This window comes from Opisthocomus hoazin, chromosome 20 (assembly GCF_030867145.1).
Source record: "Opisthocomus hoazin isolate bOpiHoa1 chromosome 20, bOpiHoa1.hap1, whole genome shotgun sequence".
NCBI lineage: Eukaryota > Metazoa > Chordata > Aves > Opisthocomiformes > Opisthocomidae > Opisthocomus > Opisthocomus hoazin.
Window position 1 is genome coordinate 6,814,414 of NC_134433.1, and position 25,675 is coordinate 6,840,088.

Sequence of the window (25,675 nt, forward strand, 5' to 3'; positions counted from 1 at the left end):
GGGCCTCCAGCTCCCTGTGCCACTATCATCCCACATGGTCCCGGTGACGATGTCCCTGCAAGCGTCTCTGCAGCAGCACCACACTGCGGCGCAGAGGGATGGGCACTGCAAATTTGGGAGCACACGGCCTTGAGGCCCCCGGGCTCAGCCCGACTGTCCTGCTCTCCTCTACGTCTCCGTGACCATGCAGCTGGGAATAACCTGGTAACCGCCACAGCCCCAGTCATAGCATGGCCTGGCTATGGTTTCCAGCTAGAAAGTCCCCTTCACGGGCCACATACTATGGTTTTGTGAGCCACTGCAGCTCTGCAACACCCGGTAGAGTGTGCATTTCAGCACACTCCGGTTTAGCTTCTAATGCATTCACTTTCCTGGTAAAGCACATAATATATATTGCCTTTACCCATACTGCTTTCTGCTTCATTCCATTTCCATTCTTTTAATTTAAGCTAGAGATCTACCCACAAAGTACAAAAAGTGCAAACATCATTATTACTTTTGGCTAAGCCATGTACAGATGCCAATCGAGTCCCACTCTTTCAATCACAATTTTTAAAACTTACTTTACAGGCTGAAAGCTTCAAAGTTTGCATTCTGCATCTGGGTGTAATTTTTGTCTGCTTTTTATTCCAAGTTTTATAAGGATCAAGTATCAAAACAAAACAATAAGAAGGAAGAAAAAAGAATAAGCAAACAAAGTATTTCCCACTGAGTATTTCCATTCCTTCAAAAGCAATGCTGCAATGGCTATGGGAGGACAGTTGAAACATAGCAGTCAAATGACTTTCACTGAAAAGAAACAACTGTGCGTTTTCAGGGAATTTGAGTTTGCCGGATGGAAATATAGCCCTTCACACATTGCATGCTGCATATGGATAGTACAGTTTGCAAACTCTTTTTAATTGAAGTAAGAAAGACTGTATTGCACATGCATGAATGACTAAGTCAGCTGTGTTGTGAACTGTGTGTTGACAGAGCGTATAGGCTGAAGCAAGGGCTATGCAAGAAGACAGCTTCTCACCTTTTTTGATAACTCCCAATAGCGAAAGGATCCTACTACCCAGTGCCCAGCCTTGGTACCAACTGATGAATGAGATACTGTATGTGCAGCATCTTTACAAGCCCATGCTGAGTCGTGATCCTGCACTGGATGGTTCTACATCTCTTATATAAAGTGTGCCTATAATAGAGGTAATGGTTTCACTTTCCGAAACCCTTTGCAAAATTCGACATTAGATACACTATTTGATATTCACACAACCACCAGCAGAAGCCTGCATCAGGTGCCCATCAGCAAAATGCAAGTCACTTGCTTAAAATTAACATGGTTTAGGTTTTTTGGTTTGGTTATTTTCCTTCTTTTTTTGTTCCCCCCCCCCCCCCCCCCCCCCCCCCCCATTTCTTAAAGAGAAGAACTTTTGGCCCAGAAGCAAAAATGTAGTAACCCTTGTGTAAGCATTAGTTTACTGTGTACCAAAGAAAATTACATCCTTGAGGTCTTGGAAGGCACAGTTATACCCATTTTGCATATATATTGTGCATTACTTGGGGAGCTGGGTGGGGAGAAAGACTGTGTTGTACATATTTGTTCTGGCTATTGTTTATGCAGGTCTGACTGAATGAAGGAACAGTGGGTATCATTTCAATTTCTGATGTCAACATCAAATTACTTATTTAATTTCATGCCTGGCGAAGCATTGTATAGCTACACGCAGAATCATTTCACTTCATTTGTTATGCTGTGTTTTCTTGGCGATTGGCTTGCCTTCCAACTGACAGCTTTAATTACGACATGAATTTGATTGCACTGCCGAGGAATTAACATAATGCAACAAAGCATTTAAGCACCCAACCTTAGACACACAAACACACACATACACACCCTCGCATACACACACACACACAAAAGCAGCCGCTGCAGCTGATGAGCTTCTGGCACACACACACAAACACACAGAGCTTTCCTGGTGTTATTCCACTTTCGATACAGCCAAGATTATCGGGCATATTCTGGAGAAGGAAAACTACTCAGGGTTTCAGACCACATAACCCAAAGACTGTTCCCCAATGCGTGTTTCTTCGGGCTCAGTACACAGGTAGGAGGAATTGGAGACAGTGAATTGAAAATCTCCCGTATTTGAGGCCGAAACTGTGAGCTGTCCACAGGATTACACTGCCGGGGGTGTAGACACCTTTCTTCCCGAAGCAGACAGCAACAAACCTGTGGGCAGGGCGCTCCAGGACTTACTCCTCAGTGATACCTCCCTGTAAGCTATTCTCAAGCGCAAGGTGCACAAAGCAGGAGGAGCACACAGCTACCAAGCACCAGGCAAAAGGAGGCACTCATGAAAGAGCGTGTCAGCTTTGCTGACAGCCCAAGACGAGACCTTTCACGTAAGGGACAAGCGGAAAGATTCCTGTCCCACTCCCTATTTCAAGAATTGGAACAATATTGCAGACAGAAAGGTGACAACTATTTCTTCTGGCTTGTGATTCCTTGTTCAGCAAAAGCGAGCAGAGGCCAAGCAGTCCATGCTTCTGTTGTGCAGCAAGAGGTGGACACCTGCCCAGTCTCCTGGCCGATGACCACATACGAGAGGCTTTTACTGTTCATCCCCTTGCTGAAAGCCCGCAACCAATGCCAGAGGCAGCAGGGAGGGCTGAGGATGCCCAAACCAGCTTGTCAGCCCTCTCCTGTCAGTGCAGGCTTGCACTGCCACTGCATCGTCATTAAGGAAACGATGAGGAAGGTTTGTTTCACAGACAGCAGATTTTTAACAGGACTAGCAGGACTTTACACCCGAGTGTGAGCTTCAGTTCTGTGGCAGATCAGGAATTTAGGAACATGCAAAGAAATCAGGTGTTTTGATTTGCTTTTGATAAGCAAAGAGGTGGCTAAACCCCTCAATACTCTGTGTGTTTACCATCCAGGTTAGCTGTAATTCTCATGTTTTCCTCAAGTAATTGCCTAGCTGCTTTGTAAAACATGGCTGAAAAGTACCCCATATCTTCCAAAGTGGGAAGACTCAATCCCAAAGAAATACACACAGAAAGGCAAAGAAAACGAGTCGACTGAGCTCCAAGATGAGGAAAAGCGAAAGCGCTGCCATTTTGTCTCCAAGCAAAATCTCAACAAAATGAATTCTACTACTGGCAAGATTTTGATGAGATTAAATTGACTACAGCACCCTATATATAAAGGAGGAGCAGCTCTCCAATTTCTCTTTTAGGCCCCTGGAGCTACCTCTGCCCATAAAGCAAAAAACAAGTTGTCATTCCAAAAAATACTATACAGGGGAGAAAGGCAGAGAGAAATGGGTTTACAAAATTCAAACATGAAGATGTATTAGGGCACTGTCAAACACTTGCAATGGAGCATTCGAGCAATCATTATCCCTAATCTAGCAGAGGTCAAGTTCTCTGCTAATTATGTTCTCTCGGGGGGGGGGGGGGGGGGGGTGTTGCACACGTGTGCAAGATGAGGACAAAGAAAGGAGGTGATGGAAATCAGTCTCACTGCATTGCATCTGACAAGAACATAGGATATTCCTCTTCCTACTGTCTGATGCTATTTCAAGCCTCATTATGAGAAGTCTCCTGTTTAACATGGTCTTTTCATTGAATTATCTTCTTTTCATTTTTGACCATCTCTCTCGCAAATGCTGCAAATTACCTGCTTGGATCTCATTAGTCTGGAAAGAAGTCATCCCTTGTAAACACACTTTGCATCAATCTGTGTTATCCAAGGACTGTAGGTACATTTACAATATGCAGAGTTGAAAGATATCTGACAGGAGAGGGAATGAAGCCACTGACATGTCAGTTTGCAACTGGATATTCATTATATCTCCCTCCTTCCGCATCTGTCACTAAGCTATCACTTAGGCTCTGCATTAAAGCTCACGAAGCTAACATTTCTGTTTCAACAGCTTAGTTACAACTAGGGATTTGAAAATTGATCATCCACCTAGAGTATATGCACTTCATTCATTATACATATTTCCATGCGGTAGCCAGGCTTAAATCTTACAATGCTGTCAGGCTACTTCGGCGGAGATTCATTACATTTCTTGTCCAAAATTTGCTTTCTGACCTCAGGGTTAATCTGCCTGCAATATTTTATATCTTTCCTCTATCATCTGTTGAGTACACAACTTCTTTCCTATTTTTTCCCAAGAAAATAGTGTTAAAATCAGGAAAGGATCTTCAGAAAAAACTTACTGTTTTGTCTGTAGCTTTTTCTAGACAGTAATTGGTAGATACAATTAGACAACTCTTTCAGAAGATATTATTTAAAATAACCTTATTAAGCTCTTGATGCATCTTTGTGGAGAAGAGGACAGTTCAAGACAGACTCACCCACAGCTGGAAGTAGAAGTAATGCTACCACTTTGTAAGGCCTTGTGATTCAAAAGCATGGGATGTTTGTCTTTGGGAGAGAGAGTAAGGCAGAACGGTATTTACTTTTCTTAACTGAAGGACTCTGGGAAAGGCCACCACACACTCGGGCAAGATGAGAGTTCTCTCGTAAATGTTTTTCAAATCACAGCTGGACTGGCAACACCAGACCATAGAGAGACACACTTTTATTGCAATGAATTATCAAAGCATAAAGGAACTTATTAAGCAAAACAAAAATTATGTATAAAGATTTTTAAATATACATTTTCATATATATTTACAAAATGTTCCTTTTGAGCAACCTGTGAATCCCTATGTCCTCTCTCGGGTGCACTAGGAAAGTTATATTTGCTCTCCACTTCCTTTTAATTCACCGGAGTGCCAAGACAAGGGGAAAATATTGTAAAAACATCAGAGAAAAACTATATTTGATTGGTGGAAGGGGAACCAGGTCTCTGCTCTTGCTGCCAGGTCTGGCACTGCAATGCCGCGAGCTGCTGGGAAGCTCAAATAAGCCTCAGAACTCTCCACTCAGCACATTGCAAGCGAGTGACAAGGCTAAATTAAAACCATGTTTGTAAGGAGCTGTGAAATTCTTTGCTGGAAGGTGCTGTGTAATAGTGAAGTTCATTGCAGTGACTTCTCAGCTGCCGTAGAGCTCAGAGCAAGCTAGGATGGCAACAGCGACAGGCTGACCGTCAGCTGCCATCCACTGCTACCTATACAGAGCATTTACTTACTATCTCCTCTGGTTTCACTCTCCTCTTCCAGAGATATCTTCCAGCCCTGACACTGACCTCACCTGACAGCTATGAAGGGCAGACTCTGAAGTGTCTAGCTGAATGTGCCCATAAAGGTTGGCTCTAGGGGTGGAATGGACGTCTACAATAACGTGACAAAGGGATGAGGAAAGAGAGTGCTACAGATTTCACACATTCACAGAAAAAAAAAATCAGGCGGCTGTTCCAGTAATACACACAACTCAGCAAAAATTGTGAGCTGTGCACCTTCAGGCTTAAATTCACACAACGAAATGTATCCTTTACAAAGGTATTTCCTTTAACGTCTGCTCAATTCAGTTCTATTGGACTGGCCTACAGAGGACACCATCTGGTATCTGTCATCCGAATCTACATGGACGTGCTATCGATAAAATCCCCATTTCCAAAATGTGGGTTAGTGAAAAGCAGGGCCAGACTGTTGGCTGATACAAATTGGTCTTATGTAGCTATCCATGCTTTTACCAGTGAAGGATCTGACTTACAAAATCCCCAGTTTAGATACTCTTTTGAGACAGGGCTGTCTTTATATTCTGTGCTGTAAAGCATGTAGCATAGAGGATCCAGAGCCATGAATAAAACACTCAAGGATTGTGATGGTACACATAATAAATAATAATCTAATTCAGCAACAGAAAGATTTCTGTAATCATTCATATGTTGGAATAACTCATGCGTGTCATTCAGTGAATGGGCAGCATTATTCAGCGGAGAAAAACATTCTCCACAGAGCTGCCATCTTAGGACTTTCCAGAGCAGTTTAGGTAGAGCAATAAAGGCAGAGCTTATGCTTTTGTTGGCCATGTTATATCAATTCATTATATATAAATTATCTGAGTCTCTCTAGACACTCTAGTACTTCTCATAAAGACATTATTTAGCCCAAAGAAATGCATTCTTTTCCCTCCCCACTTGGGGTACAAAGAGGCCATCTCACTTCTCAACTATGCAGAGCATTTTAACTTCATTAAATGGCTGTCAAGTATTTCAAAATGAAGGAGTGTTTTCACACAGACAGACATTGTACCAGACTTTAAGAAGTTTACTGAACTGGGGCAGGACACCCAAGTTACCTCTTCCTCTCCCAGCCCCATACAGGGAAGGGGAGTTGAGCAACAAACCATGCCAGAGACTAAATCCAGTAATGACTTACACCCCTCAGAACACTACATCAGGGGTTAATCAAAGGAATATCTGGCTGCAGGAGTTTTACTTACGTCACTGAGTCTTTCCCGAGAGCTACTTCGATGGAAACCTTTCGATTCCCCACTGGCGCTTTCACTGTCACTGTCTCGGCAACTGTTCTGACCTGGCTTGAGCTGCAGGAAAGAAAGAATAATAAAGAAAGCAAGAATTTAGCCTGGTTCATGTAAGTCCCCTTGTCCACTGCCCTTCTTTAACCCATCCCCACATCTACACAAAGTAGCGTTTACGTGGCGCTTGCAGCACTGCCACCGGCACGGTGCAGCCTTGCTGCCAAAGCAGCATCTCAGCGAGATGCTGAAAGCAGAGAGCAAAGCAAACTCGTGCGCACGAGAGCCCGCCTGCGCGCCGAGACCCTGCAGGCAGAGGGGGGCAACACTCATGTCCCAAGGAAATCACAGCTGAAGACCTTCATTTTGGGACCTTATCGACTTCCCAAGCTATTTATGCCATGGATGTAGATTTTAAAGTCACCATCACAGCGAAGCACTCACAGAGTCAACCCCTCTGTCATCACAGCAGAAGAGTACTGAGGATCTAAGATCAATGGAAGTCTCCCCAGGGGAAGGAGCAGCCATCACTCCAGGGAGGCCTTGTGCCAGACTAGCCCCTAACAACACTGCCTGGTACGATAAAAAATTCTTGACTAACCTCAATGTTCATACGACAACAAAATCTAAATAGGTATCAGCTTGTTTTTGCCTTTCAAACCAGCTTTAATCAACTTTACTGGCATTGTAACAAATAAAAAATACAAAAAAATTACAAACTATATTTTCAATACAATTGAGAACACACCTGCTTTCTCTTTCGCTGTGGATTGTGCAGGTCAACATGTTACAACAGCTGCATACTGAAATGAACATTTACCGTACACATACATTACACGCATGTCCACAAGCACATACATAGCAAGAGGAAGGTATGAACTACATCTACTGCAATGCTGAAAATGTATATATTTGTTTTGATGTATCTTTCTGTATATTTTCCTTGAATGTATTAAAATTTTGGTTTAGCTTTCTTGATGCTTCATTTGAAATTACTTTCTCTGAAGACTGGTTACTCCTGAGGTTAATACTGGCAATAAGTCAGTTTCAGAAATTCAGATTTAAAATCACACATGTAAATACTGGCAGCAGAGGTAAATTCAGAGAAAATACTTGGCGAGGTACCTAACAAGTATTTTATGAGACACCTACTACACTTTACGATATTCATACAACAAATACCAAACGATACCTCCTGACTTCTTCTAATTATTAATACATTCATAGTAATTTCTATTCAGACCGTACAGGAATAGATAATCACACTCATCTCCATTTCATGACTGGACAACAAAAGTTCCTTCTCCATGAACTCTCTCTGCCAACTTTTTTGCCCCATTCTTCTCTCTCTTCTCATTTTTTTTTTAGTTCTCCCAGAAATGTGGTGCACAAGCACACACAAAAATTCACACACATTCTCTTTTATAGGCGCACGCAAACAAGATGTACACTTCTGCTCTGTCTCCCAGATATACATTCCCTCCCACCCTCATACACTGCTCATCCATTCTCTCATCTGTGGAGAGAGAGCTGGGAGTGCTGGTGGGTGACAAGTTGACCATGAGCCAGCAGTGTGCCCTGGTTGCCAAGAAAGCCAATGGGATCCTGGGGTGCATTAGGAGGAGTGTGGCCAGAAGGTTGAGGGAGGTTCTACTCCCCATCTACACTGCCCTAGTGAGGCCCCATCTGGAGTACTCTGTCCAGTTCTGGGCTCCCCAGTTCAAGAAAGATCAGGAGCTACTGGAGAGAGTCCAGCGGAGGGCTACGAGGATGATGAGGGGACTGGAGCATCTCTCCTACGAGGAGAGGCTGAGGGAGCTGGGCTTGTTCAGCCTGAAGAAGAGAAGGCTGAGAGGGGACCTTAGAAATGCTTATAAATATCTGCAGGGTGGGGGTCAGGAGGACAGGGCCAGACTCTTTCCAGTGGTGCCCAGCGACAGGACAAGGGACAATGGGCACAAACTGAAGCAGAGGAAGCTCCAGCTGAACACGAGGAGGAACTTCTTCCCTCTGAGGGTGATGGAGCCCTGACCCAGGCTGCCCAGGGAGGTTGTGGAGTCTCCTTCTCTGGAGATATTCCAGACCCACCTGGACGCGGTGCTGTGCAGCCTGCTCTGGGTGACCTTGCTTGGGCAGGGGGGGTGGACCAGATGACCCACAGAGGGCCCTTCCAACCCCGACCACTCTGTGATACACACTGCTGTTCTCTCCCAGATTCACTAACGGAGTGCACAAAGTATCCTCATCCTAATGGTTATTCTCAGTTTTCTCCTACTACTACAAGACCAAATTGCCTCTCCAAGTTTGCTATGCGTGTACTGCTTTACCTTAATCCCTTATTCCCCGCACTAGTAATCAGCAGCTTTGGGTGCTCTCTATCAGACAAAAGAAAGAAAGGAGAAAGTGCATAGAACTGAAGGCTCAGACACACAACTGAGTTGCAATGCATGAGCACAACCACAGAAAATGGCACAGATGTACTCTCAGCTCAAAGAAACTGTAACATAAGAACTGGAGCTATTTGTCAAACACATACAATTTAATAAATAAACTAAATATTCCACAGCTCAGCCAGAAAAAAAATCAAGTAAAAAGATTTTTAATTCAAATGGAATGGTTTATCAGTCAGATCTAATAGGTCTAGGTAGCATATCTGGGAGGTGGAGGGGAGGATAACAAATTCAAGAAGACTTCTACTTCATCTATAGATCACAGACCTTATCTAGGACCACTCTGTACTGCAATTTTATGGTCCCAGGTTTAAAATCTAACCACCCAAAGGAAAACAGATCAAGTTTCCCTCACTCAGTCTTTTGTCAACATCCGCTCAATGATGGAAAAAATCTCATTGTAACAGGGGCCTGAAGTATTTTTTCCAGTCTCAAATTTTATTTTTAGAACCTCAATTTGTTTTGTACAGAATCTTCACACACTAGTTATTTGCTAACTAATCATAACAGGTCATTTTTATACTTCTTCCACATTGTGAATTCCAGCTATTCACAGAGAAGAGAAGAAAAACCCAGCAGGTGTCATTTTTCTAGACACATTTTACAAGGAATAAGAGAAAATGACCAAGACATCTGAGCCTGAAACTCTGTAGGAGCAAAGTGCATAGACTAGACAGCAAACTCAGAAGTCAGTCCAAGTACAGATTTATAAGCTTTCCATATTTTCCTTTCTTTTCTTCCAAGTTGAGTTTCTCCACGTGCCAAACTATTGTGCGTTTACATTTTATTCCAAAACCCATCAATCTGTGCTAAATTAAAAAAAAAAAAAGCATGGAAATGTGCCCATTGTCTTCCTTTAAGAACCTAAAGCCGCACACAAACGCACATGAGAACAGTTAATGTGGATATGCAATGGTTCATTCCGATCTACTCGCACAGATTCAACCACTTAAAATTAAAATGATGTTGAAGTAACATAGTGCTGCCAGAGAAAGGTCTGCCAATAACAGACCGGATCGGTAGTGACACTGCACGCATTTGGTGCGTTACGCTGGGGCACATGGGCACCCTCAAATCAGCTTCTCCTGGAAAATGCAGTTGTCCTCGGGAAAAAATTTAAAGCGCAACATTGACAACACTTGTTCCTGTATCATTCCTGTCAGGGTGCTCCACGCCAAAAAGCCAAGCCAGCATGACACTCCCATGATGTCTACTCCAGTGTCTCACTGAGGACCTTCCCACATTAACACACTCCTTACTCTTCTAATTTGCACTGAGCAAGGAATGAAGAAGGGTTTGCAAAAAGCACATTGGGACTCCACTCTTTCACTGTACAGCGGGAGTGAATTTATCCACGTCGGGATCACTCTATCAGGTCTCAGAGGAACCACAGACATTTTCTAGACTGACAGCACAAACCCCTACCAACGCAGAGTGTCGCTGACTCACAGCGAACTTGCACAGCCCCCAGGGCTCCCCAAGTGTGAGAGACCAGGCACGTGCAAAGACAGCGATAATCAGCGACTTGAGCCCGTTTGCCCAGGCTGAATGGCACAGGGCCAGGACCCTCGTGCACACCCATGTCTCCAAAACTAGAAAAGTTGGTGGTTTTGGTCATTCCTAGCATCATCACGTCATATTTCTGGAAATCTTTTATCACACTACATAGCCTATTATTTCGTAATGCCTTTAAATCTATTGGCAGATACTGAGAGGCAAGCAGAACTAGATAACTACATTTCTATTAAAATTAAGACAGGAAAAGAGGAAAAAAAAGATCTGGAAAAGAAAAAAAAGATCTTCTGCTGGCTGAAGCTCTGGGCTGGGACTCAGCAGCGGGTTTTATTTCTGACTCTTCACCACACCCGATTCCCTCCCCAAAAAGTGAGAATAACGATGGGTCTTCCCTGCTCTCCAAAACTGGTCTATTTAGAGGGTTTTATTAGCATATTTTATTTTATGAATAAACCAAAATAGATGCAAAAACATCAACAGGAAACTGCTGCAATACTAAGCACTTCTTTCAGGGCATGGAGAGATTTTCAGGTGACTTGAAATCCAGTGGAACTACTTTTGCACCAGGGAAATATTCAGCACTATTTTGTGGCAGCGATTGTGCAAACTGAATATTCAGCTGTGTCCAGGGAAAGCAGGTCTCTACTATGCTTCCTTCTGCCATTCAAAGTTAAAGGGTAAAGCAGACCTAAATACACAGGCTTAGGAGTAGGACAGATCTAGAGGCATAGTGCTATAGTGACTACACTAGTCAACAACATCTCTGAAACGAAAGGATGGGGGGCATAAGCCATAAAACACTCCTAAGGATAACCCGTAACAACATTGCTCTCTTGCCTTTTGTCTCAGAAAGGAAAAGGATGAAGGACAGAGATAGTCGATCATGTTAAGAGGCGTAAGGGAGGCTGAAAGGGCAGCTGAGCCCCAGGCTACAGGGACCATCATCCTCTCAGGACTGCCGTTTGCTTTGCTGGATCCCTAAGCCACTTCAGATAATTCCATAGTAGTGGTGCCTGGTTAGCACATAACAAAAAGCAAAATAAATAAACCTACCAAGAATTTAGCAAAAGCCTTTTTCACAGCACTTCTATATCATATCAAACACACCCTAATGCAGTTGTTCTGAGCTCTTTTTTTTTTTTTTAATACATTTTAATTTAAAACCCCATACCATTTGCCAGCAGTGAATCTATGGTATAGTTTCGAGGCGCCTGAGTTTCCACATCATATGGAATTAAAGGATTATTTCACTACGTTATACTTTAAAGTTAAGAATACTAACACTTCTCCCTGTAATAGCGCAGCCAGCAAGCTAAGCCTTCACCAGAGCCCGAGAGGAAGGGGACACCTGCTCCCCACGGGATGGCATAACCCTGCTGCGGGGAGGGGAATTTTCGGCTCTCAGTTCTGCCTGTCAGTCTTTATGTATACAGCATTTGCATGGGCAAGACAGTCCAAAGCTCTTCTGATCCAGCGCCTATGTCAGTGAATATATCCTCAAGCTCAGATCAGCTGGTGAACAGACTTGTACGCGCGCCATTAGCAATGCTTCCCGACTCCAGGAAGCCTGAACAGGTACAGCCCAGTCCCAAACCCATGACAGCAGTTCGTCCTGACCAGGGCAACAGCCCTACACAGTACAAAGACATTTCTACTCGCTCCTTCATATACACAGAGCCTGCCTCCAGTTGCTCTCTGGGCTTTTCGCAGGAGCCCAGACTCAGGCTGTGCGCTGGCGATGTGAAATTCAGTTGCTACCAGCAGTCACATACTTTTCCCAAATGCGACACCCACCGATCCAGGCAGAAGCCCCGGCAGACCAGGCGGTTGCTGACGACTGCGGGCTGCTCCAAGTGGCCAAAGGCCAGGAAGCAACGGCCAGAAAAGCAAGCCTGGCTGACCCCAGCGAGATCCGAGTTAACAGATTGGACCACCCCAGCATGAATGACGACGAATCCATCACCATCTCTTCAGGGCTCGGCAATCAGGAGGGGCTTGGCTCACAGCACACAAGCAGGAGGGAGGGTGTCAGGGGGCTGAGAGAGCCTGCGCCCACTCCCATCCCGCACGGTCACTGGGAGGGAGATGGGCTCCATGGCACCATGTTGGGTTGTGTCCTCACAGCTCCCGGCAATGGTGTGTGAGCCACAGGTCTGGGGATGGAGGCAGAGTGGTGGGCACCGCCATACACTGGCCTGAGGTGGGGGGACAGGCAGGGGAAAGACCACTGAAGCCTCTTTAGCATCAGAGGCCTCTGAAGCCAATGAATGTTTCAGCACTGGGAACATCTCCAGCACCCAGCTGTGGGGCCAACCCAGCTGACGACTCCCTGACTGGTTTTACCCAGTTGCTTTTTTTCCTAACATGAACGTCACCACATGCTCTGAGGAGACTGGTTTTGATGCGCTCTGAGGGCCAAAAAGCTAACTGCAGTTCCCACTAACCCGCACCCACTAAACCAGGGTGGAAAAATCATCAGCGAATTAAAATATGCATTGTAGCACTATTTTGCACTTCAAGGAAACATATTTTTCCCTTAAAATCTGTTAACTTTGATTTAAAAGTATGACAATCCATGTTGAAGCGTAATCGATTCTAAACAACAGAACAGTTGAGTACAGAAACCAGAAGTCTAGCATCAGTGGATTATAGGGTGAAAAGTTAAACATTGTTCAGTCGAAGGGTGCTGCTTTTTAAATGATCTCTAGAACAAATAATAAAATGTCTCGAACTTTCCTGGTCCACGTTCACACACGTACATGGCCACAGCACCGCACTGCAGCCTCGTCCGGGCACGGCAGCAACGTCCCCTTTGCACCACTGCACAAAGCTAGCCCCAGGAGCCGGCCCCCCCCCCGACCCAAGCACACACACACGTGAAGCGCCTTCCGTCAGTCAGAAAAGAGCAACAGCAGATTTCACGTAGGACTGAATATTTGATTGCAAAGAAAACATATTTTATCAATGATTGAGAACAAATCTGGCTGTATGCAAACAAATAAAAGGATAACTGCACAGCAAGAAGAAAAAACAATGCAAATCAACGCTTGTTACTTGTGATTTAAAACATGATTAACAGCTGTCATTTAAATACTTTCATTTAAATCTATCTTGCTACCGCCTTAAGTTAGACAGATACTATTTATACGGAACTTGCACGTCACCCAGAGCTTTAAAGATGGTTCAACACAGCAGCCACGGGTCTGGAGCAAGACCTGTACACTGCACTTCTACCAACGACATTCGCCACCACGACATCCGACTGGCTAGCTGAACAGCTGAGCAGCACAAGGAAAGCAAATCAGAGGTGAGATAATGAGGAGCAAGAGTATCTGCAATACACAAGTTTAGGCAGTAAATATGAAAAAAGAATTCACACCCTGTGCGGACTCTGAACAGTATCAATACAAAGACATTTTTCACAGCAGGGAAGAAAAATCTTGTTACCCAATAGATACAGTATTAGGGGAGGCTCTCTGGGCATATCTTGATATTTAATCTTAACCCATGCACATGCTCCAAGACTTTGTCAGCTGCTGAGGATCAGGGCCTGCACGCCATCATCCTGGGATCTGACATCCCTAGCAGAATATGAAGTTTTATTTTGCTACCCGAATGGTAAAAGTGAGGTAGACCAACACAGACAAGATTTTATCTTTTGTTGTTTCCTTCCTGCCTCTGCTGCAAAGTAATTTTCCTGTTCAAAGATTCTTTTTAGGAAAACGAGAATAAGCACACGTATGTATTTTTCCAATTTCCTGTTGACAGAAAAACCTGCATCCAATAGAACTTGAACCAGTAACTATAAACATTTACCTAATTAGCTCTATGACACAGAAGAAGGGTGTCTAACTTACTTATTCTAAAGTGCTAATGGTCATTTCCTGCTGCCTTTGAGTGGATCCAGAGTCTGCTGCTGCACTTGCTCACTACGTTGGAGTACTGAGATCCTACTGAAGGAAACCAAGCGACACCCCTTTTCTCCTGGGGAGAATCTGGCTACTTAGCATTGTTATTACAGAAACACCAAGTGATCGTGTTCTGCTCACAGTAGCAACAGCTCAGGCAACGCAGGCTAAGAATAAATAGCATCCTTGCCAAAGCTGGGGTGGGGGATAAAGAGAACAGGCATTTATTTCCAGATCCTCTTCTCCTTCATTATATGCTTGGGCAACCTTAGATAGCTAGCTCACAGAAGGTACTCTGAAGTAGATCTGTAGCTCTATTTTATCTAAGTTACACAGAGAATGCAGCCCATCATTTTTTCTGTGCTGTTTATACAGAAATCAAAGACACATTTGGCATAAACTCATCACACCCCAGAATCATACATACATTATACAACATCTAAAGTATAACAGACTTACTCTGTTCCCCAGCTCCTGTTAAGAGCAGTATGAAACAGCAAGCTGTCGGCAATTGCACCAAATGAAGTGTATTTCAGCACACTTTAAAAGCTGAATTGCAAAAAAATATAGGCTTCTTCTGACCCTTTGCATTTTGATGGTTGCACAGTGAGAAATACGGCCTTTAAAATTACACCTTGCAAAGCACTCCATTGTACCAATCAATCTCCCCAAGCAGCTTCCACAGCACAGGCTGGCGCAGCAGCGAGGGATGAAGAGCAAGGGTCCGGCCGGCCTGCTCGGAGGCAGCCAGAGCAGCGGCAATCAGGGTGGGATCGATCTGCCCCTCCCAATATTTACTCAGTCCTGCTGCAGAGCTTGTTTGGATCCCACCCTGGATTTCCAGGGCTCTCCCCCCATGCCCTGTGTCAGAGAAAGCAGCCTCTGTGCCTCCAAAAACCACTTCTGAAACACAGCTGCTTTAGTGCCTACTCCTGCCTGGTACAAGCGTACCACCCTTGGCCGCACAGATACACATCCATTCGCGTTCCCGTCTCTACGGCACAAGTCCCAGTCAGACGAGCGATGCCCATTTACATCATCTATACATCTTGCTTCTGCTTTGTATGTCCCAAAACCAGATTTTAAGTTCTATGGCCATAGACACAATCTTTCAGTAGGGTTGCAAATCCCCCCACAAGCCCTGGGAATACCCCACAAGGAGCAGTGCGCGTGTATTCGCTGCAACAGTTTCCACCAGGGACTGCTTGTGGTTCCATTTAGGCTGGCTCATTTAAAAAAATGGAGAAGCAAGCTGGCAGGTGGCAACGATGACTTTCCAGATCCTTCTTGTTAGACCGTCACCAGCTCTCGCTTCAGTGGTGACAGACGCAGGGTCCAGCCTGTGGCCTCGGGGACTCTGTCCCAGTCTCAGCCCTGGACCTGTGAGCGGCTCTTGCTTCGGTTGTACAGGAAAGGTCAGGCGAGGTACGAAAGCAGAGGCAACCACCCCACCTTTACTCTGAACCTCCGGAAAGGGGAGAGGAGAACAGAAATATCATCCCATTTAGCCTGGCATATCTGACATCCAACACCCTAAGGACTCTGCCTGGCCTCTGGTTGACTTTGAAATGTATAACTTACTGGAAGAATACTTAAGTACAAAGATAAAATTAATCACATGCTGGAACACAAAGCAAACAGGCCAGGTCAAAAAATCTTAGCAGCGCTGCAGCTCTACAGCTCTCTGCCAATTCGGCTAAAGAGCCTCCATCTGTTTTAACGAGGGGAAACAAAACCAAGGTAGTTTCTGTAGAATTTCCCTCATTTCAAGTCCACTGGATAGTTGCTCCTCATGCGCAAAGGAGATGCAAGACGGGATGAGACCTTTTGGGAACACCTAAAGATGTGAAGCAGCTCCATGAACCAAGCCTGAAAAAGACCAGAGCGACAGCACTCGCTCGCTCGAATTCAGTCACGGCTACCACCATCCTTTTTTTCCCCTCAATGCAGACCACTAACCTGAGACCCAGTTAACATTACAGAAGTAAATAAATGTCTTGAAGGAGGAAACATCAGTATTCATGGATGGACCTCAAGATGCTTGCCACTGTTTACATAAAAGAGCCCTGTTATTTCATTGTTCGATATAAGCCCAGAATAAATATTTAATAACTTGGTTGCATAAATAATGATTTGAAGGTTGAGCTATTGGCTTAAAAATATAATACTATTTTAAGCCGTTTAACTGGCCAGCCATATAAATTATTCAAGATTTAAAAGTCATCCTGTGGTCTCAGTACAAGGAGAAAACTAGGAAGTTGTATCTATAATGACAAAAGCAGGGCAAGATCAATCAAACCACATGATCTCTAACACAAACAAGCAGCAATTAAGCAGCAATCAAGACCAATATGACTGTGGTTGATGTCCTTTTATGCCAATACTCTCAGTCTAGAGAGCAAAACTTAATAATGTTTTGCAATTTATCAAGGGAACCATAACTCTGCTCTCTGTGACTTGGCCAAGAGGCTATTATGATAGTATTTCTCTATAATTTAATAATGTGAAGGAAAGGGGGGGGGAAGAGGAGAGTAAAAGCATTTTGACATATAACTCACATCTATGCATATTGTATTTTCCCCTTGCTTGAATGATGGAAGCAAAAGTCATAATAATATACCTCAGTACTGATTTGTTAGCAGAAAGGGGAGCTGAAGTATCTGGCAAAGAAAATCTATTTGAAGAAGCACAGAAGGGAAGGGAATGAACCATCTGAATTCATTAGCAGCTGTCATTGATGTGGAGATGAGTTTAGAGATGAAGAGAAGCTAGTCATCACAAATAACTCCGGAGAAAAGCAACGGGAGGAACTGTTGTTTAAATTGTTTAAATCTGTATTAGCTTCTGATAGATGGCAAGCTGCCACTTAGAGGAACCTTTGTGTTACACGCTCCACCCTCTTTGGAGGGAAACGCTTTGAACAACACAAAGTATTGCAGCATTTCGGGCTGCACACAGGTTGCTAGCAGTTCTGGGTGCTGCTCTGTAACGCCCGTCTGTTTGGCACTAAAAAGTCACAATTCTTCTCTACCTCAGGCTATAGTTTCACAGCACCTCTTCCGCTCCAGGAGCCCGACCCTGCTGTCACCCGCTTGCCCCGGGCGGTTTTCCCCAGGCCCCGGAGACTCCCTGGGTTGTCTGGCTGCAGGTGACCCCGGGCTTTGCAGGGAACTGAGCCAGGTGAGAAACAACCAGGTTATTTTTCTTCTTCTTCGTTTCCTGGATTGCTTCTAACCCAGATGAGTTCTTCAGTTTGGCACGATGAAGAAAATGTTCTTCAGTTTGGCACGATGGTGGGAAGGGGTGGCAAGGACGCAGGCACTACCAGGAAAAGAAATGCTGAAGAACTGCATCCTTAAACCATAGCTGGACTTCATGTTGTAAATCTTGTTGAATTTTTGCCCTGTACTAACACAGTAAAGAGCTGCAGCCAGTCTGAAAAATTCAGAATGCCTTCAAATTCCTAACAATACCACCTTGTTCTTGTTTTTTCTGGTTTTAATTGACATTATTTTTTGATTTCTTTTTTTCTTTCTGCTTATCTCTCTTCCTCTCTCATCCTGACAATTAATCTAAAATATATTGCAGCACTGTTCTTTCAACTCAGACTACTTTTGCCAGTTGAAATAATGAGTCCTCCTGTCCGCAAATGTCATCAAATCTCCTGGTACATCTTGGAGTCTCTCCCTTGTCACCAGTGACCAAAGGTGATTTAATGTCTGATAGATTTGATGAGCTGGGTTGCCTCAGTCCAAGTCCAAAAGCAGTTTCGTTTCCAGAAAATCCTTCTGCCAGCTAGCGTTATTAGCCCTTGTGTTGCCAGCCTCAACAGAGAGGTAAGGAACCGGGGCAGGATGCAGTGCCCACTGAAATCAACACCATTTCCGCTAACTTCCAGGGGTACAGAATCCATTTAGGGAACGTGGTGACCACTAGAATCACCTGACAGACAATTTCTGTACCTTGTACTGACAAAACCCACAATTTAACTTCCCTTTCCTATACTTTAAAATTGTACTAAACTTATCCATCTCGAAAATATAGTCATATGCTCGGTAAGCAGAGTTTTATTATTGTTTTAAGATAAGTGCAAAAACCCTGTAACAGAGGACTGCTATCAAATTATGGTTACTTGAATTAATCCTCATTCTGGCATTTAATAATTTGTAAAGTGCTTATTCAGGAAAAGGTCAAAAATCACTTGGAAAGATACGTTAATGGCTCTCTAAGTAATGTTTAGACTTACTGAATAAATTTTTACACTTAAGTCACGTATAACAAGCATTACAAAATGTATTATAAATTGTGCTCTTCACAGCAGAGAGTTGTGTATAAAACATACATACTACAGCCTCCCCACAAGACAGCACTGAAGCACTTAGTTAAATTCATCTCAACTGGGAGGAAAAAAGCACATATCTTCACTATTATGCTGGAAATATATTCGATGTGTGTTCTCATAAAGAGGAATATTTACCTGAATCAGGACCTCAAATAAGCCCATTATTGTTCATCTACATGATAAAAAAAGCCCTAACGCAAACAAAACCCCCAAAAACTGTCAAAATAACCCCAACTCCCCCAAAACTCAACCCTTAAAAATAAATGAAAAATAGTTGTAAATAATTGGAAATTAAGGAAGACAAAGCCCTGTGCTGATGGATCTACTTGGAAGCCCTTCTATGCTTTGAAATATTTGGACTTTAAAATGACCCACAAGACTTCATTTTTAAGTATCAGCATGTGAAAACGTACCATATTACAGTTTAAATCAACCATTATACAGGCTCAGCAAGCATCAGCACACTCCTCCTATGCACTAAAAAACGTCAGTTTCTCCTCGGTGAATAATAATTTGTGAAATAAAGCAGGCATGCAAAATATGGGTGGCAGGCAGCAAATGCCGATATTGGGGGCACCAAGGTGTTTTAAAATTGTTTTCCACATTTGCATCCAGCATCCACCGAAATCTCAACAGATCAAAGTTTTGCAGACAAGGAAAAAAAAAAGCCCACAAAATTAATAACTATTTAAGTATTCTGTTTCATCATGATAACAAACAGATGGTTTTAATATTCTAGAGGCTAATTTCTGAACAATTAAAAACACAGCAAGACATTAACATCTAATGAAACATTTTAACTACCAGTATATGCATCTGCCATTAATTTCCACACAGTAAGGTCTTGGTTCTCTTCAATCTGTTCTTTATTAAGGAAAGTTTTTCCACTCTGAATTTAGTGAAGTAGAGAATTAACAACTGTTTTCAATCAGCAATCAGCATGATATTTCGCCAGTGTGCATTGAAACCGTCCACACTATCAGACATAAATTTACTCCTATGAAGGCTTTGATCTGCATGCTGAGTAGAGATGTTGGAAGAGAATTCGTTTTCTAATTCCATTTTCATTTAGAACATATGAATTAACCCCTCACAGATCTCATGTCCCTTTTAATCTACTTTAGATAAAGGACACCTACTTAAAATGTTATGGCTTATGCATTACTTACACTCTAGCCAAAAACAAATTCATTTTTTGAAAGCAATGAAAGCATTCTCATGCAAACCATAGTGAAATTAAGTTCTTCAAAGGCAACGAGAATCCTATATTTATGAGCTTCTAATTTATATTTCCTTTGCTCATTTGTGATAAGAACATAGGGTAGTATTCATCAAAGCTGCACCCATGCAAAAACTAGGTGCTATAAAAAAACCTTTACACCACAGACACCAAGCTATCTAATTCACGTGCTCCCTAATCAGGTACGCAGCTCAGAACTGCTGATGAGTTTTCTGCAGGTCTTCACCAATTTGGCAGGTTATGATTTAAATTAAGCCAAGGCAAGTCATTCCCACTGCTCCCAGGGTATGGCAAAAGGCTGATGTTATTCAATATTTGTTGTCATCACCTAGCTACTGTATGAACGAACCCTGTGAATAAATGCCTTCGGGAATAAATTCAAACACCCTCCCTGATGGGTTTGAATAGCATGCTTGCTGTTCGTTAAACACGTAGGCAGCTCAGTAAGTGTCTCTGGCTTTCAAAAGGGTTAAGTTAGCAAGGAACTTAGAATGATTTTAACAGGAACCACATTCTGCCCAGGTTCCTGTTTTGCTTTTAATCATGTCATTAATGTAAACGTTGAATTGCAAGGCTAAACTAATAAACACTGAAAAAGGCCCTGACAAAACGTAATTTAGGGAAGGAGTCAGCTGCAGGACCCTGCCTCTCGGATTCATTTTGCTGTGTTCAGTGGGGATTTCGTGGTGCACCAAAATGTCTGTATTGCCACTACGTAGAATAAGAGACCCACATTCCAGTTACCGCTTCCAGTCAAGAAAAACAGGGTCATGAACCTGGGTCTTCCACCTGCCAACTGATGCCCTACCAATGGGGCATCAGCTGTTCCAAGGCATCTCCCTCTCTCTAATTTATGCCAGAAATAACATGCTGGGCTCAACATGCTTCCAACAATAGCTATGTATTTCCATAGATATTTCCATAACAGACCACCTACAATAAAAACACATCACATCTCTGTCGTGTCCCACTCCATGTGCTTGTACCCGTCTCAACAGCTCAGCCTGAGCAAAGCAGTCTCTCTGCCTCAGTATTTGACTTTTTCCCTTGCTGAAATAGGTTATTACGGTTAAGGGCCAGATCCAGAAAGGCTGAGAACACCCACAAACCTATTTGGAATTCAGGTTTCCAAAATCTGGACCCAGAACAGTAGTTAGGTATGAAAGGACACGAAAGATCAATCATTCTACTCCAAGCGCTGTCATCACTACGAATTTCAAGGATTAGGGCTGGGAGTTTCAGATGTGCCTAGCAGAGGCAGGAGCGTAACCCCACTGCAAGACAGTGAGCTTTTGGCTCACGTTATATCCACTTCTGGTTCAATGAAATGTGGCTGAAGTGGTGTCCCTGGGGATGCCATATGGGATTTCGAGACCTTTCCAGCCAGTCCTAACTGGTTCAGAGAAATGTATGCACTAAAATGAATGTACTGGGAGGTTGCCATGTAACCATTAGCCGCATAACCACCATTAATATACCTTGGAGGCACTGCCTTATTTTTATATGTCAGGCAGTTTCAGACTAACACTGTACTTAGTGAGGATAGCACAATATTAAAATGTGACTTTCATACTTTTTATGCTCCAAGTGCCTGGATCTACTCTTGGCACACTACAAAAATAATACTTTTATGATTCAGTTTTTCCATGAAATATTTATAATACGGCTATTGAGTGATGGAAGTGCCAGAATATTACTATCGCTATGCTTGAATTCCTGGAGATTGTAAGCTTTTGTTTGGTCTAGCAGCACGAAGGAAAAGCATCCTGCTAAACATCTGTCTCTCACTGGGGAACCACATGGGAAATAAAGACTTTGGGGCAGCAATGCCTGAAGTATTTGAGTACTCATCTCACCTACTGCAGTCTCCGAGCGCCGAGGAGTCGCAGCATTATAAAATCACAGAAAATCAGAGAAAGAATGCAGACTCAAGCGGTCCCATAGCCCATCCCTCTGAGCCCAGGAAGGACCAACCATACCTGCATCATCCACGACATGCAGCCAACCAGCCAACCCAGCCCAAACTGTTGCTAAAGACACCCAGGGACCTCTACAAGGACTGCAGGTGAACTGGTGTGGTGTTTCACTGTCTTTACCTTCAAAAAGCTATCTTCACATCTCAACTGAATCTCCTATCTGCAGCGTAACCTCGTCCCATCTATCATGGATACACAGAACAGATTTTTCTCTTCCTCTTTGCAGCAACCTTCTTGTGTTTGAAGACTGTTATCAGTAACTCCCTTCCATCTTCTCTTTGTAAAACTGAACTGCCCCAGTTCTTTCAAGCCTATCTTGAAGACGACGCTTTTAGACTTTCTACATGTACTCCACAAACTTCTCTCACCGATTATTTCCTATTCTGAACGAGAGCACTTGCAATATCCATTCAAAATTATATAATCATACAAATCATACTGGGATGAAACAGGTAGTAAATGAAACACATAAGGATGAAATGAGCATTAAAAGCTGCGGTCTGTGTTTAGACAACTGACTATGCAGGCAGGATTACTCTTGGGTGCCAGTCTTAAGACACCTGAAAATATCTGAAGTGATCACCTGAAGTGTTCACAACAGAAACCTTTTGAATTTACGCCACTCTTTCCCCCGTGGAAGTGCTGTTAGCTCACTGTATAAATAACATTAGATCTGTAAAAGATATTTCCTGAACAAAAGAGAAATAACTACACATAGAGACAAGCTGCTTATAGAAGAAAGGTTCAGGAGAGGTTCACTGCAGCTTGATTTAGATCTCTCCTCACTCAAAACCTTACTCGAAGCAGGTCTTCTGCTAAATATTGAGACGTTTCAATAGAAACTTTATTTCTTAATAGGGTTTTTCTGAGTTGGAGTCGCAAGGACAAAGTGTAACTCTTCATGGTGCTTCCAGCTGGAACTCATTTGCGGTAAGAAGCTGTTGTTGAAGTGATCTGGAGAAACACTTCTCAAATCCGTTTTAACAGCTTTCAGAGATTGCTCAAAGATGCCCAACAGCTCTGTTTTCCTTGCCAGGCCCTTCTTCCTCACTGCTGTGTCTAGTTACAGCAGCAGCACTGGAATCGAATAAAACTTCTTTTGCTGTTAAATGTCCTGGTTAGGCAAGCTAGAACTGTGCAGGTTTTTCTGGTGTTCATAAACCTATTTTACAACAGCTAAGACAAGGAACGATAAAAGGAGACGCTGATGTCTCTGCAACAGGCTACAGACCGACTTGAAGAGATCCACACAAAAACCGGAGGAAAGAGCAAGGCAGACAGAGACATTGGGGTGGGTGAAAGGCACAGTTATTACGTTCTTTTTAAGGCCACAGAAATGCCACGCTGTCAACCTCTGGCATCCCACAGCAAACCATGGCAACAGCTGCCTGGCTCTGTAGTAATAAACTGAACCAATTTAATAGCTTTTATTGTTCTGCTGTGATGTTTGAGCGCAACCACTTCTTCCCTCCTAGGACTCCTGAGCCCGCAAGGGCAGCAATGAGAGAAGATCTCATTTACCTAAAAGCTCTTATAAATTTTTAATTTGCTTTAACAAGTAAATTAACAAGTCCCTCATTCAGGCAAGTTTTATGGCCTCTTGCCACTTGGGGAGGGCCATAAAAGTTTTATAGATAATCCAGAGCTACCGAGATTGCTCATAATAAATTGTCTGTTTCCTGTTATTTTATCAAACCACTGGGCTTCTAATGACTTAAAGTCACAGCTTCTTTATATCTGTGCTTTTTATGAGCGCGTATTTATAAACTGCAAAGAATATCCTAAATTATACTGGGCCCCTGCTAATCATTACAAAGCTAGGTTTTTATTGGAGCCAACCTTTTTGCTCACGCCCACGTAATAAATTCTAAGGGATTTAAGGGATAAAAAAATCTTTTTTGAGATAGCACGCTGATTCTGCATTCTATTTTAAGATGTTGCTTTAGCCAAACTTTCATTAACGAATACTTTGAAGTGCCTAGTGCTCCCTACTCTGATTTCTAACAGTTCTTGAAAAAGTTCTCAGAATAGTAAGCACTTTAGGCAACATTAGCCAGCCTGGCTCTGGGATTTGGGCTTGGGAGGAGACAGCACTTACTGGAAAAACAGTCTCTCCTCAAAGGGAAAATGCTGCCTCCAACAGGTGCTCTGTCTCCCCTCGGAAGCACTGCTGACAATACTGACACAGCAGAACCCTAAACACAAAGATGTCCTTACCATTTGGTGCTGTGAGTAGTCATGCTGAAATCAGCAATGGTACTACTCACGGCAAACATACTTCAGCACGCTTAAATCACAGCCCCATCAGGTCCAGCAACCACCAAGTACTTTTTCCGCTGAAGTTAACGCTGCTGTGTCTAGTTACGGCTTCAAAGTATTCACAATGCCTAACCTCGGGCACCAAATTTAGCATGTCAGTCCCCCTACACAGAAATGAGAAATTACTCCAGCGAGTGAGTAGGCACCAAACCCAAGCGGCCGTAAGAATTCCGTGAAAGTTTGGTTTTCTCCTCATTGACTACACAGAGCTTAGGAAGACTAGATTTGTAAGAGAGAGGCTTGTCTTTAAGCAAGATGATCTCACCGTCTTTCCCTTCAGTTCTGCTACGGGAATGACACGACAAAACTATAGGGAAAAATCACTGGGGTCATGTTTGCTGATGTGAAATATTTGGGGTCGAGGGGAAATGAGAAGTGAAGGAATAAACCTGCTGCAGATTCTGTCCTCCAGAGATCTGAATACTGCACCTGGATTAAAGCCTAAGCTTGCTCTGAAGTTTAGGCTGGTACAAAGTGCACTGGGATAATAATACAGTATAGGTGAAGATAATCAGTATTTTCTGTAAACACACAATGTTATGAAAACCTAAAACTCCTTCAGCTAAACAGAAAAACATTCAACCTTACTAAAAAAAAAATCCTCATTACCTTTCTGCGAAATACAAGTCTGTGGAACTGGAAACTCCATTTATTTTGAAGGAGTAAAACTACAAGATGAGAATATCAGCCTTTGCTCAGCAGAGTTTTCCTGTAAAATGGGAAATTCCAGCAGGATAGGCAAGTTTTGAAAGCTCAGGATGATATTTTTGAGAGATGCAAGAGTTGGTGCTAAATCCTGGAATATGCCCATTATCTGAAGGGCTGAGAGTGCTTGAAGTTTTATTTATTGATTTTTCTGTTCGAAAGTGCCATAGATTCATATCTCGCAATATCATCCCAGATTAAGATCCATTGTATAATTACATCTGTGCTCATGTACCTTCATTCTCTGGTGTTATGGTTACTATAGTCCACTAAAAATAGGCTGTTAAAGTGGATGAACTTGTTGTCCAGGTATTATTGTACAATAAATAAGAAGTTGTTCAATTGAATCTAGCAATAACTGTAAGTACAGTGGAAATGAAATACAGGAAAACAAGCCATAAACCCCTTACCAAGTGACAATTATCTCATGTTTCCTCACAAACACACACACAGACAAGCACATGCACAATTACAGGCACACACCATACACCAAGTTCGGATTCTGCTCCTACAAGTTCAGAAATGCTTGAGATGGGAGGGAACAACCGCGGAGAACCCCAAGGATCACATCTTTCTCATTCTCTGAAGACGTTTGGACGACTGAAAGCCTAACTAATGCCACCCCTAACTTCTGTTTAAGAAGCAGAACTTTTGAATTAACTGTGTCTGAATAAATCAAATTCAAACAATACCTCTTTTCTCCCTAGCACAGAAAATCCAGTGTCCCACCCATCTATATTTACTACAGATGCATCTCCTGCAAAATCCAAACATTGACCATTGCTTT

At 43.1% G+C, this 25,675-nt stretch overlaps 1 protein-coding gene across 2 annotated transcripts in view; it reads right to left on the bottom strand.

The window, feature by feature from the left end:
• Positions 1-25,675, bottom strand: part of AUTS2 (activator of transcription and developmental regulator AUTS2) — an 800,502-nt gene that overhangs the window by 428,628 nt on the left and 346,199 nt on the right. For both annotated transcript variants that reach the window (XM_075440366.1, XM_075440365.1), the window contains exon 3: positions 6,398-6,499. In XM_075440366.1, coding sequence (XP_075296481.1) covers positions 6,398-6,499 — 102 coding nt within the window. The remainder of the gene's footprint in view (positions 1-6,397; positions 6,500-25,675) is intronic.